The sequence below is a fragment of the Melampsora larici-populina genome, assembly GCF_000204055.1.
Source record: "Melampsora larici-populina 98AG31 unplaced genomic scaffold MELLAscaffold_28, whole genome shotgun sequence".
Lineage (NCBI taxonomy): Eukaryota > Fungi > Basidiomycota > Pucciniomycetes > Pucciniales > Melampsoraceae > Melampsora > Melampsora laricis-populina.
The window spans coordinates 482505-496362 of record NW_006768792.1 but is presented as its reverse complement, the minus strand read 5'-3'; the positions used below and the strand labels follow the sequence as shown (position 1 = coordinate 496362).

At 37.9% G+C, this 13858-nt stretch overlaps 1 protein-coding gene across 1 annotated transcript; it reads right to left on the bottom strand.

The window, feature by feature from the left end:
- Window positions 1-6331: 6331 nt before the first annotated feature.
- MELLADRAFT_64712 (uncharacterized protein) lies at window positions 6332-9421 on the bottom strand (the record flags this gene model as incomplete). The annotated part of the gene is made up of 2 exons (XM_007411979.1): window positions 6332-7101; window positions 7180-9421. The coding sequence occupies 2 exons, from the start codon at window positions 9419-9421 to the stop codon at window positions 6332-6334; spliced, it is 3012 nt and encodes a 1003-aa protein (XP_007412041.1).
- Window positions 9422-13858: the final 4437 nt, after the last annotated feature.

Sequence of the window (13858 nt, the reverse complement as noted above, 5' to 3'; positions counted from 1 at the left end):
TCATCTGATGGGCTGTTGAGCTGGGCCTAAATTTTGAAGTCAAATATTGTTTTCAGCTACATTCTGGCTTTGACCTTGAGGGGCTCAGTGTAATTCCTGATAGGGATTCCACTAGCCTTTGCTTCTTCATAAATTCAGATGCAATGGGCACAAATTTGATTGATTGAAAGAGAGTTCAAAGGACAGTGACATCTTTCAGTTTTTTATTTTTCAAGTCTCACTCTCATCCATAAGTGTACCCTTGATGTTCAGGTTACAGGATTTAGACTGATAGATAAGGTTTATCCAAGATAACATATATTTAGCAGTTGGCATCTTCCAAAACCTGTTAACTCTCAACCATGCAGACAAAAGAAGAGGCGCTGGACATCCATACTCTGAAGATACTATCAATGCTAGGTATTGATACTGCAGCACAGGACTTGCTCTCAAAATTATGAGTGAAGTCTTCTCAGCTAAGGATGCAAGTCAGTTTGTGGGTGCACTTATATAAACTTTCACAAGTGGAGTCTTTCTATCTCTTTATGTGTTATACCTCTTCCAGACTTTTACCTGGGTCAAGAAGAGAGAATCACCAGAGGAAAATGCCTTTCACACCTTTAATATTTCTCATACCTTGATACAATGATATGAAAGGTACCTACAGGTCACTTGAAACAATATACCTGCCATCAATACCCATGTGATGACATTATAGTCTTATAATTATGGACCTATAACCTCAAAGTGGCGGAGCAAGTTCAATCATATTGTTGCATGTATATTCTGAATGATACTGAATTTAAAGATATTTGATCTGGGTACAATGCATAAATCAAGAGTTCTATCCATAGAAATCCAGAGCAACTTTATGTGAGAGAGGATGCCAGAGAAACAACATGTAGTCAAGTAACACAATTTGTCATATGAGCCAACATTGAATTTGATTGTTTGAGTTTATTATGGTCTGATTATATTATACCAAGCTTTAAATGTTCCCTTTTTGTACCTTTCCCAAATATGTATTTATCTGCAAGACTTGCACCATTCATCTCAACATATTCAAACACAGAGTCCACCACTTCAGGTTTATCCGCACATGTGGGGTTCCAAACCGTAGTAAGGTGATCTGACACCCATTGCCCATTAGCTTCATAGAAAATTCCAATATGAACAGAATCCTGCAAAGACTCATTGTCCATCCAATCAATCCTGGGAATTCTGGTCCTGTCATCAACCCAAACAGCTGAGACTGTGGGGTTTAGCTTAGCATCTCCAGATACACTAGGTCCACCCCCGTTATACACACGTTTGTAGAGGCATGTGTATGGGTATGCACACACAAACCCCTGGAAGCATAATAGGGTCACTCCGGCCACAGATGCAAACTTTTTGAGTAATATTTGCATATTCCTGATCTTTCTATACTCAAATCCAAATATCATAACACATGTAAGCTCTCAGATCTTCAACAGGAATTGGAGATCAATGAAGGCTGATTGGAATGCAGGAAAACCTAGTCAAGATTTTTGAGAGAAAGATTAAGACTTAACTTGTTTATATGATACTGGAACCTAGGCTAGTGAAGCATTGGCAAGGGCAGAGTTAAATATGAGCTACCGCAACAAGTGTTCACAGAAGAACACAGAGAGCTTACCAAGATTTCTTGTGATCAACGGTGCTCAAATCAAATGATGATGAAGGAGATTGATGGAGTACTATCTAATTGGCACTTGAATTGAATACATTGTCAGGGTTGTGCGGCTATAAATAAGGCAATTAAATGGATGATAGAAGGAATCGGACTGCACATTTTAGACAAGGAGATATGTATGAAGGATGCTTTCTGGATTGATCTAGTTGGAGAAGGCTGAATCAAAAAATAAAGCTGGATTCAGCATGGTTTTTATACCAGCTGACTAGACCCCCACTTTTTTTTCCATATGTTGACAAGTGATAAGAAAACCTTGCTACAAGTTATGGAGTCAGTCTACATATTCAATTTTAATGGTTTTTCCTATCAATAGATTCAGTTTGAAACCAAGTTGAAAGGGGGCTGTGTTGATAAAAGACCTGTTTCTGATTGATCTTTGAATGCTGATAAAAAACCATGATAAAAATATCTCAACAGAAGAAAAAAAGGATTGAATTATGTTTGAGACAAACCCAAAAATATCGGTTATACTTTCAGTAATTTCTATCCGCAGGTCACATATGGCAAGGATCAAGAAATTCATCACCACTTGAACCATCTTTGAAGGTTGTGCAACAATGGAATTTCAGCCCCCAAGGCTTGCCTGTTGAACTTGGGAAGAGACACCAATGGAGTGTTTGATAAACAAGCCCTGTTACATTGCTTGGCATACAAGATGAGATCATCTAAAACAAGTTATAACCACGCAGCTATGAAAATATTATCATGATACAAGATTTTCAACCTTGTTTTATCTTGAAACATTTAGGTCATCAAGTGTTCACTGCATTCACTGCAAACGTTCTTGGTGTTGAGATCTTTAGATGTGTTGAGTTTGTCCAAAATTTGGATTGTATCATGTTGGGTTAGAGTCTGTCTCAAAGGCCCATACATGCTGCTCAAGAACACCTGAATCAAAATGTGTATCCTGGTTGAGCAGGAGTTGCTGAACCTCAGAGCATTTCAACCTAGCTCACACTGCGCTTGTACTCTCCCTTCTGATGACCAAAGACTGGTTGATGATGTTTTGATAAGACAATGTGGGTGTTTGATCATTGAACATATGCACTGGTTCACACATCTCCTTTGGACTATTGTTTCCCATGATTTGACAACTTTTCCAACAGTCAAACTCTTTTTTCTTTCATACTTGCATAGCCAACAAAGATATATAACTGACACTACGGACCACTGATAATTAGGTGCCAATGGCCATGTTGCAACTGAGAAAGAGAGGGGGACAAAATCACAATTGGAAAGCAATTTCTCACAAAGATGGCTAAAGGTTGAACAAACCATTCAATTCAAAATTCAAAAGCACCATTAATAAAAATAGTGAGTGAGACCTATTATCCCAATTCCCAAAACCTGAACATCATCGCCTTCAAAAAGAAAGCTTACCTGTAAATTGGAACTTAGCAAATCTAAAGTCATTTAAACCCAGGGCCAATCCAACTTCTATTCCAAGTCTAAATCCTATATCTGTTACACCATCAACTTCAACTTTGATTTCTATGTCTTGACCACCACGGGAACCACCATCAAATAAAAGATAAAAGATAAATTCTATTTTATGATTATATATTTGTCCTTTCTTTTTCTTCTTCTTTTATTTATATTCAGGGAAAAATCTCACTTGAATTACATTTTTTCCCTCTCTTGTTTATCTTTAATCTAGGCTTTGAAGTCAGATGGTACACATTTTTTATTTCTTTGTTTTTTGTTTTTGTACATGTACATACATATGATTTTGTTTTACTTTATCAGATCTTTAAGCTTTAGAGAATCAAAATCAAGATCACAATCAAACTCCATTGTCATTTTTTTGGTAAACCACAACTAAATTGAATCATATGGAAAAAGGCAAGAGAGAGGGAATCAGATAGAGAGAGAGGGATCAAGAAAATCAACTCTAGTTTTAATAATCACATGTTTACCTCAAACAGACATTCATAAGTCACTAAAAGATGAATTGGTTATAAATTGAATCCTTCCCTTCCAAGTAACAAAAGAAGGCATGCGTAAAGAAACACACAGGAAACAAGGGACAATTTTCCCGCGGGAAAACCAATTGTATCTGACTCAGTTAATGAGCCAAAATGTATTATTTTGGTGTTATATCTGTGTTATTTATACATTATGGCTCAGAAACTACATTATGTGTAATCGGTCTTCCTGCGGGAAAATTGTCTCTTGTTTCCTGTGACAAGTGATAAGAATCCAGACTTCAAATCAACAAAACAGGCTCCTACTACATTACCTTTCTTTCCTTCCTTATATGGACCCAAAACCCCAGGCCCATATGAACCAGTACTCTTTGTACTGATATGTTGGGTCATTAGCTGTAATATCCTTATGAAGAAACCTTTGAAACCTCTACACTTGTTCTGAACCATGAGTATTTTTATCATATGTTGTTCTCAAGTTAATCAGTAAAATAATCAACTTCCCAGCATGTGATCCAGTTTACATACCAAGTTTAGGAAATATGATTATCTTATGATCTTTTCTACCCATGAAGAATAAGTCCTAGTATCACGGTCAATCTAGAAAAAAGATCACTCTTGTGATTTCCGTTGACTTTTTCCCATCTTCTTTTCCAAACCTAATTTTTCATGGTGTTTGATCCTGAAGCTTTCAACAAAAAGTTTTCAGAGAAGAATATTTTCTTCTCTGATCAATGTAGTTAAAGAAGAAGAGTGAATCTGTTTTTCTAGTGGTGTCTTGAATTTTTAAGGAAAGAACATGATGCAATTGCAAATCACATCACAGAGAAAACTAGTTCAGATTTCTCTTTGTTTGTGTAGCATACCATACCATTCCTCAAGGTAAGACTATCAAATAAACTTGATAAATTTCTTCCACATCCAAATCTCTTTGCTTAAAAGAGTATGTGGTGCCTTAAGTTCAAAAGGTATATCTTCCAACTGTCCTCTTTTTGATTTTCCAATCCTTTGTTAAATCAATCCCTTATGTCTTTCTAGCTGATTTGGTTTTTCTTTAGTGTTTTCCACTTTAGAGTTTTCATTAACAATTGGATCACCTTTTTTCAAAATGGTCCAAGAAACCTGGGTTCTAGTCTACCCATGTTTATGTTTCCCTGGTACAGCTTTTGTTGGGAGAGTTATTGTTAAGTGCTCTCATGATTGAAGTTCTTAAGCTCCTTTCAAATTGGTCAATTTCTTCTTATGTTATTAGTAGTTTGATTTTCAAAAAAAAAACATGTATAGTCACACGGTCCAAAATTGAGGATTGTACACTTTCCCATATTCTCCAAAAAGATTGTTTCTTTTTCAGATTCCTTTAATTGAAAATTTTGGTAGTGCTTCAGCTGAAAAGCAGGAAGAAAAGGGAAAGAATTTGAAAGTAAAATTGAACAAACATTGAAAAAAAAACAAGAAAATTTAATGTGAGCATCTATTTTTGCCCCTGTGCTAGTTCTATCGGGAAGGGTCACAAGCTTGGACCTTTTGCCAAATTTTTCCTTCATCCTTTCTTACTTGTTCTGTGGTTGGTGTTTTATCTTTGGATCTTACTTTGAAGGTGTCAATCAAAGAATGCTGCTCAGGGTTGAAATCAGAAGACCTTATTTGAAATCAAGACCCAGATTAGAGCAGATCACACTTCAGCACCACTTCTCATCATAAAAAAACCTTAACCACAAATCTTAGCCACCTACACTGTCACAATACCTCAACAAAAAAGCATAACAAGCTTTTTCAAAAACCTACTGTAATATAATTGATTAATCATCATCAAGAAAAACCAAAAAAAATGTAGATACAAAATCAACAAAAACCTATTAAGCAAAAAAAAAATGGTTGAAAAATTAAAATCAGTATTATAAGATGTTTATAAATTGTAAATAATCACATCATATACCAAAAAAGAAAGAAAAAGAAAGAAAAAGAAGTGTATATATAAATACAACAATTTTTTTCAACTTTTTTCTTTTCTAACACAAGTAAACATTAATCTAATCTAAATGAAATTGGAAAAATGTAAAATGAAATTATATTATTTTTTTGTTGGCCCATCAATTAATTCTTTTTTTCTTCTTTTCTTTTTTCTTTTTCAAAAAAAAGTCAATTGATTTTTTTTCTGTTTTGATAAGTTAAATGAAATCTTAATGAAATAATGATGAATGATACAATTACTTTTTAATTATAAAAGAAAGATATAAAAAGAAAAATATAAGAGAAAGATATAAAACAGAAAGATAAGAAAGAAAGATCAAAAAGAAAACATATAAAAAAGAAAGATAAAAAAGTATACAAAAGTATATAAAAAAGTATACAAAAGTATATATAAAAGTATCAAAAAGTATATGAAAAAAGTATATGAAAAAAGTATATGAAAAAAGTATATGAAAAAAGTATATGAAAAAAGTTATATAAAAGTTATATAAAAGTTATATAAAAGTTATATAAAAGTTATATAAAAGTCATATAAAAGTCATATATAAAAATGTGTATAGAAAAAATTGTATAAAATGTATTCAAATGAAACCCCATGAAATCCAAAAATCCAAATCCCAAAAAGACCCCAAAAAAGATTTACATGAAAAAAAAAATTATCTGTTCAAACAAAAAAAAAAACTCATCTGTTCTAACAAAAAAAAATTAATCATTAAAATTCAAAAAAAATTCAGAAAAAAAATTAATCCTCAATCTCATCAATTTCAACTTCATCCTCATCTTCTTCCACTACATTCCTTTCTCCTTCCACTTCATTCCTTTCTTCTGCCACTTCATTCTTTTCTTCTATCACTCCATTCCCTTCACCCTCATCCCTATCTCTCTCCTCATCCCTATCCCTATCCTCATCCCTACTGCCTCTTGAATCACTATTTTGATCATGATCATGATCTTGATCTTGATGATTAAGAACAGTAGACCTAAAAGAACTAACCGGAGTTTCCAAACCTTTATTCTTCATCCCTACTCCCAACCCAACTCCCATCCCCATGCCCATTCCCATTCCCATCCCTACTCCCATTCCCATCCCTACTCCCATTCCCATCCCAACTCCCATTCCCATCCCAAAAAAGTTCGACTTAAACGGATGCTTAGCCGAGCTCAAAATCTCCTTCACAGAGCTCAACCTAATCTCCTTACCCCCATTCCCAATCCCATTCCTCCCAATCCCAATCCCATTCCTCCCGTTCCCCCCATTCCTCTTCTTTTCCAATTCTTGATCATCTATAATCCCTCCAATAATCGGTGCTAATCTCAAACTCTCTTCTTCTCTTCTTTCCTCCTTTTCCCCTCCTAGTCCCATCATCATCAATTCTTCTGGTCTTGTTCTCTTTATCAATGGTAGAGCTGGTAAACTATATTTTCTGGTTCCCGTTCCAGGCATGTTTCTTTCGATCGGTCTTCCAAATGTTTGATCGGTTTCATCTAAGATTGGTTTTGAAAATACTAAACCTAAACCGATCCACCCAGGAAAAAAATTCATCAATATCTCAAAATCAAAATAAACAAACGATTATCATCAAAACTTACTTTCGTTGATTGAACTAATACTCCTCAATGATCCAGGTGAAGAACCCATATCTCCTTCACCAACTCTTCTTTTCTTATGACCTAAAGATAACGAAGCAGGATACCTCAAAGGATTCGATAATGATGTTGATGAAGAAGGTGATTGTATTGGTTGACCGCTTGGTCCAGGTTGATGATGAGGATGATGAAGATCCAAACTAGTTCGATGAACAGAAGACGTTTCTCGATTTCTAGTTCCCCATTTATCCTGTTCGACCAATAAACCTTGAGACCGTTTATACAAACCTGATTCTTTAGTACCATTCCATGGTGATGAAGAAGCAGTAGCAGAAGAAGAAGCATGTCTGATCCCTCCTACTTTCACACGTGACATGGTAACTGTCATCAGATCTTCAGTAGGCGAATGATGATATCCCGTTCGATTAGGTGATGAAGCGTATTGAGGACTAGAAGAAAGTGTTGTAGAAGATTGTTGACTACGACAATAATTAGCATGACTAACGGTTCGGATGCCAGGTACACGAGGCGCCGATGAGATCGGATGATGATGATTGATAGTATTAGCCGAGATATTGATGGTAGGTGTAGCTGTAAGACTAGAAGGACCAGCTCTCATAGATTCTTCTTCATTTGATTTCACCCTTTTCGTCACACTCGATCCACCGTGAGCCACTTTAGCACGTCTTTGACTCGGATCACGATTCACTTGTTGAGGAGTACTGATCGGATTTGACTTTTTCTTAAATCCTCCATTCACAAATTGATCTTCTGCACCCGGTGCGATAGCCCAAAAAGATCCTTTACCCGGTTCGTTTGGACCACGTGGAAGTTTAATAAAACTTTCATTTAACGAAAGATTATGTCGAATCGAATTTTGCCATCCTGCTTCATCCTTACGATAATACGAATAATTATGCATAATATAGGCATAGATATCATTCAAACAAACTTTTTTAAATTCAGAACAATTGATGGCTTGTCCAATCAAAGCTGCATAACTATAGGTTGGTTTATCATTCATGCCTCCTGAGTTAGAATCAGATTGGGATGAGGTTGCTAAAGGTGAGATGGCTAAAGGTGAAAAGGTAGGTCGATCGGTATTAGTAGCTTGAGAACTAGAAGGTAAGAGTTTTGATGGTGAAGGTCGAGCTGAACTGAGGGGTGATCGAAGAAGTGAGCTAGGTTGAGGATTGGGTGAGTGCTTCAAATCAGTCTTGGGTGAGGTCAATGTATTTGTTTCTGCTTTAGACTGAGCGCGCTCATTTGTGAAAGCATATGAATTTGAAGAATGTAAGAGTTTGGAGACACTTGATTGAGAGGTACAAGTGAGTGGAGTTCGAACCGGTGATTGAAATGGGGGTGGTGTAAGAGCCGTTCTGATTCTAGAAAGTGGATTTGATGGTACTTGAGTAGGAGCAGATGGAGTAGGTGAAGAATGATCAAGTGGTACTGAGTGTGATGTGAAGCTAACGGGTGAAGGGGAATCCGATGAACAGAGCGTGATAGGATTACGTGGAGGTGAGATTGAACTACCACTCCTCTGTGAGCGAAGAAGAGGATGAGATTGAAGATGCTCGGGGGCCGAAAGGATCGGTGGGAGTGGGTTGGAAAAAGATGGCGAATGATTTGAGATGCGAGTAAGAGAATCAGTCCTTCCAGGAGTGAATTTGGATGGACTAGAATGATCTGATTTCTTGTGTGCTGATTCACAAGTGGTAGGTCGAGGCGGAGGATGCATTGTAGGCCTAGGATGGGTTTCCTCAGCCATTGATTTCTTGAGATGACTAGATTGATGGAGTTGGTGATCAGGTTTCTGGATAGACAGACTGTTAGTGATCAAATCTGAGGTGATATAAGCAATATTGCGTACCAGACTTCTTGGACTATTAATTTGCGGAGAGCTAGCTTGGATAGCTTGGTCAGTAGATCTATCAGGATTGACAGGTTCAGCAGAACGGGCGCGTCGATTAGAGAGAGTAGATGAATTGATGTTTGATTCTGAATCAGAGATTGAAAGATGATGAGTGTGAGAAGCTGAGTGAGAATGTAAGATAGGAATAGATGAAGTGTTGTTGTGTTGTTGTTGTTGTTGTTGTGATGAATGAAAAGTTGAAAGTTTTCTTGGTATTTTGATTGAGTTGATTGGATTTGAAAGTGATTCAAACTGATTAAGATTTCTATGATCGATTTGAGTAGAAAGTGAATGAGAATCTAGAAAGGTTAATGGTCTTTCTTCTGGCATTTTTATGAGATTGATAGTAGTAGTGATTTAAACCAATCGGATGATCATAGTTTTGAATGAAGTTGTGATGGATTGATTGATTGATAGATTGATTACTACGATGAGAAATCAAAAGAATTGAAGATGAAGTGGAGTAGTGAATGGTGTGATAGATTGATTAAGTTGTTATGATACAGATCTGATCTCGTTCTGTTTGATTGGTGATTGATGAGTGAATGTGTTTTTTTATTTTTCTTTCATGGTTGTCTGAGTTTTGATTTGATTTGATTTGATTTGATTTGATGAGTTGGTTGTTATAGTATTGATTGAGTGATTGGTTGGTTGGTTTAGTGATGATATTCTTTCTGATCTCTTGGTTTAAGTCTTCGAAGTGAATTTCTTGTTTTGATTTAGATTTGGATTTTGATTTCGCTTTGTTGATTTCGATTTCGATTTGGATTGGAATTTGAATTTGAATTTGAATTTGAATTTGGATGATATTGATAATCGATAGCGCATGTATGTGCTATGCTATCTGCTAATAAGTGTTTTTGTTTTTGTTTGTTATTCTGATTTTTTAGTCTTAAGTATCTATTCAATACACTTCAATCAAACCTTATCTATCAATTCACTTCTCTTAAAAAAAAGTGGGGAAATCATAAGAAATTGTGGAGATACGAAATTCCTACATATAGGGGATACAAAGTTGAAATCCGGCCGAAAATCCGGCCGCGTGGCCAGATTTCCAGATTCCATTTTTTTCTGGCCACGACTTGAAATTTGGCAAAAAGAGAAATCAACAGATCACTGGCCAGTTCTTCACTCACCTCAATTCCATATCCGACTCAACACCTCAATCTCAAGATTTTCATTCTCATCCAACACCAGGCACCCAGAAATCCTTCCTTACACTCTGAGTCAAATCGATCTTCATTACATTCTCATTCTCATTCAAATCAACCTTATCCTCCTTTATGGAATTCAACTAATCATCGAGATCGAGTGAAGATTACGGATTTTTTGAATAAAGGACAATTAACTTCAATGGTACAACAGATCGGTAACAGATCATTTTTCTTCTCTTGATTAATACTTTAAAAATCATATTCGATCTGATTTAAATCTAATCTACTCTTTTGGTTTTGGTTTTGTTTTCTCTTTAGCTGCTTCATATCAATTAAAAACACTTGAACCTGCGATTTTAGATGTTTTAACTCAAGCTGCAGAACAAAGACTCTTTCAAACCTGTGGATGAATGAAACTGGCAGACAATAGCAGTTGATCTTAGTCCAAAGACATCCTCAATCTAGAAGTTTTGTTAAAGAGTCACTTTTCGGAACTCTGAATTTTGCATTAGATCCTTTGTATAATCTTTTCACACACGAATCAAATCAAAGAAGGATACAGATAAGTTTAAGAATAGTCAGACCAGATGGAATCTTTGTGAGAATTGAAGTCAAGAGTTGGTCTTGTTTCATCAATCGAAAGATTTGAGATTGATCTATCATAAGGTTCATGTTGTGATTGATTAAATTGTAAGTTTGGTTGACCGAGAAAGCTGCCTTCTTTCAATTCTTGTCAGTTACAGCAATTTGATGGATTTGTAAGGCTTGAATCATGCGTAAGAAAAATCTATCCCGGCGAGATTGACTTGAAACATTGCAAGTGAGTCTAGGTTGTTCTGAACATACGCCTTTCTTGCATGTCGTGCTGTTTGAATGGACCTCTTGAGGGCTATTTTGCGATGGTATCGAGTTGTTGCTATGTGAAGTGGGGGCGAGTCGTCGATATTGGATGTGGGACTGGTGGTGTAGTGGAAAGTTGGCATGGAACTTGAAGTCGGGGGATTCAAAGTTGAGAGAATCCGGACTCATGTCCAGATTCCGAATTACCGCAAAAAATGGAATCTGGAAATCTGGCCACGCGGCCGGATTTTCGGCCGGATTTCAACTTTGTATCCCCTAATACAAACAACTCCATCCATCTCTCCATCTCATTCAAATCTTAAAACTAGTTTCAATCTTCTTCATTGTGATTCTCATTCATCTGTTTCTGGGAGCACTTGAGGATCAGGGTTTTTTTCCTGATAATTCGTGAGAATGTGATAGTGAGAAAATCGTGAGAAATACAGCATACATTCCACTCAATAACAGCATACGTACAAGCATCCAGAGAGGTACGTCTGAAAGTCAGAAACCTCCCTCCTAGCTAGCACGTGATCGCGTGCAGCACATGTCATTGACCCTGACACCTCCAACCGTGGAGCGTCCTTCCCTTTTCGTCTTCATACCTCACCACCAAAAAAGTGAAGAAAAATTTGCACGCGACAGCAACCAGACCCATTCGGACCATGGACACGACACAAGACCCCTACCCACCCACCCAACGCACCAGTTTTTTTGGTTCGGCAACGATTTACACTTTCGAACCATACCCAGCATACGGTTGGCTAATCATTCATTCAACTCTTTACTTGATCTGCATTCCGCTTGACTGGACTGCACTCCTCCCGGCGAGATACTACTACCGCGGCCCCTTGCATTTAGAGATCACATCTCCAAAGAAAGGCATCACGGCTATTACTGTCAAAACGATTCATTGGTAACTTCCTTCTTCATCCTCGTCTTCCATCGATATAGTTGGTTCACTACGCTGACACCCTGACCTATACGTTCACTTTTGCATATTAGTTGACCTCGACCGATGGGTCTTACGTTAATCCATTCCGAGTACACTTTTGTTACGCCCGGGTTCCTTCCTGCACCTGGTCGAGGTAGGGCGGTCGGAATCTACTGTCCGGTCTGCTCAGCTCCGCTCAAATACTTCAATCCAAAACTAGACGCGTGGTAGATTGGTGTAAGTCCTCTAGAATTCATTCCTTGGACTTACATATTGAAGATATTTATTGATTTATCTCATTACAGTGCCCTATGTCGCTGAAGCACAACACACGCACCTGGCGGTGTGACCAATTTAATCACGAGAGGAATTTGATCAACCGTGGCGTCCCGACCCCAATCATCTCCACTGAACAAGATTGGGGGCCACGCGTTACGACTACCGGAGACATTCTTGACGCAGTTCCCGCCGTTCCCCAAACCGGGTTTGTTCCCCAAACCGCCTTTGGGCAATTCCAGCAACCTTTCTTCGAACACCCTTTCCAAGGACGCACAGTAGGACCTATGACCCCAAGCCAAATCAACCCAAGCCAACCCACATGGCCGTTTTTCCCTCCAGATCAGGTCGACCCACCTCATCCTACCGCTTCCACGTTGGACGCGATATCAGGACCTCACCTCACTGCCCCTTCAATCCCATGCGCAAGAGAGCGACAGGGACCTACGCCCAAGGGACATCGCAAGATGGCTAACAAGAAGTGCCGCTTCCAATATTGTCAGGCGGTAGGTTGTGTGGTCTCCACCTTTCTCTCCGTAACACACCTGACCGTCAGTTTCCTTCCTTGACCGCTGCAGTGTTGCAACACCTACGGCCCAGGACCTTGCCGTAGTCACCCTCACCCAAAAACAAACACGAATATGATTGCGATTGCGAACCCTGCCCCGTTTACCGACAAAAAAGCCAAAAGTCGACCCACTCAGCCTCGCCCTCATCAATGGGCACAATCCTCCAACTCCCTTGGTCGCCGACTGCCTTTGGATAGTATGGTTACTCTCCACAAGGCTCGCGCCCAACAATACCAAAAACAATCTGTGACCACTGATTTTGACAACACCAAAATAGTTACAATCTACCTTTGGTTGAATGTGAGTGACGATACAAACACTCCCTACTTCCAACTTGTCACACCTGACCATAATTTCCTCCCTGCCAGGAAATCCAACCTGAAATCCTTGCAGCGTATTTCAAAAACTGGCCTCAAGCGTGTCTCGAGGAATGTGACCTTTTGATGCAGGCGGTGTAGAACTCCTACGCTGTGTGGCGTAGGCTGAGCCGGAGAGGGGAAGAATCACCGCGCAGAAAGAATAACCACGCAGATGAAACTATGGTTGTTGTAAACTGCCCTCAACCTTTTCTAAAAAGTTCAAGAAAATAAAAAAATCAACACCGAAACAACTCTTTAACAATTTTATATCTTCACAATTATAACCAGCAACCCTATTCTAATATTTCTGAAAGATCCGCAAGATCTGGCGGATCTCAATGATATACTTCACACCACTACACAAGATGTTGATGAAAAACTATGTTGAATTCTAGTTTTATTGTAATTCTTACTATGTGTAAAAAAAAATAAAACTTAGATAACTTATGAAGAGCAAAAAGATAGGTGGAAGGAAATAAAATTTTCTTAACCCAAGTGTAATTTTTAACAGGACTACCCTAAAAAAATAAAATTTCTAAAAAAACTATCTAAGACCTATAAGGGAATTGAACCAAGGATCCGGGCTTGGCCCTGCGGATGACCTTTCACGTGAGGTGAAATGTAGCAGAATAAAA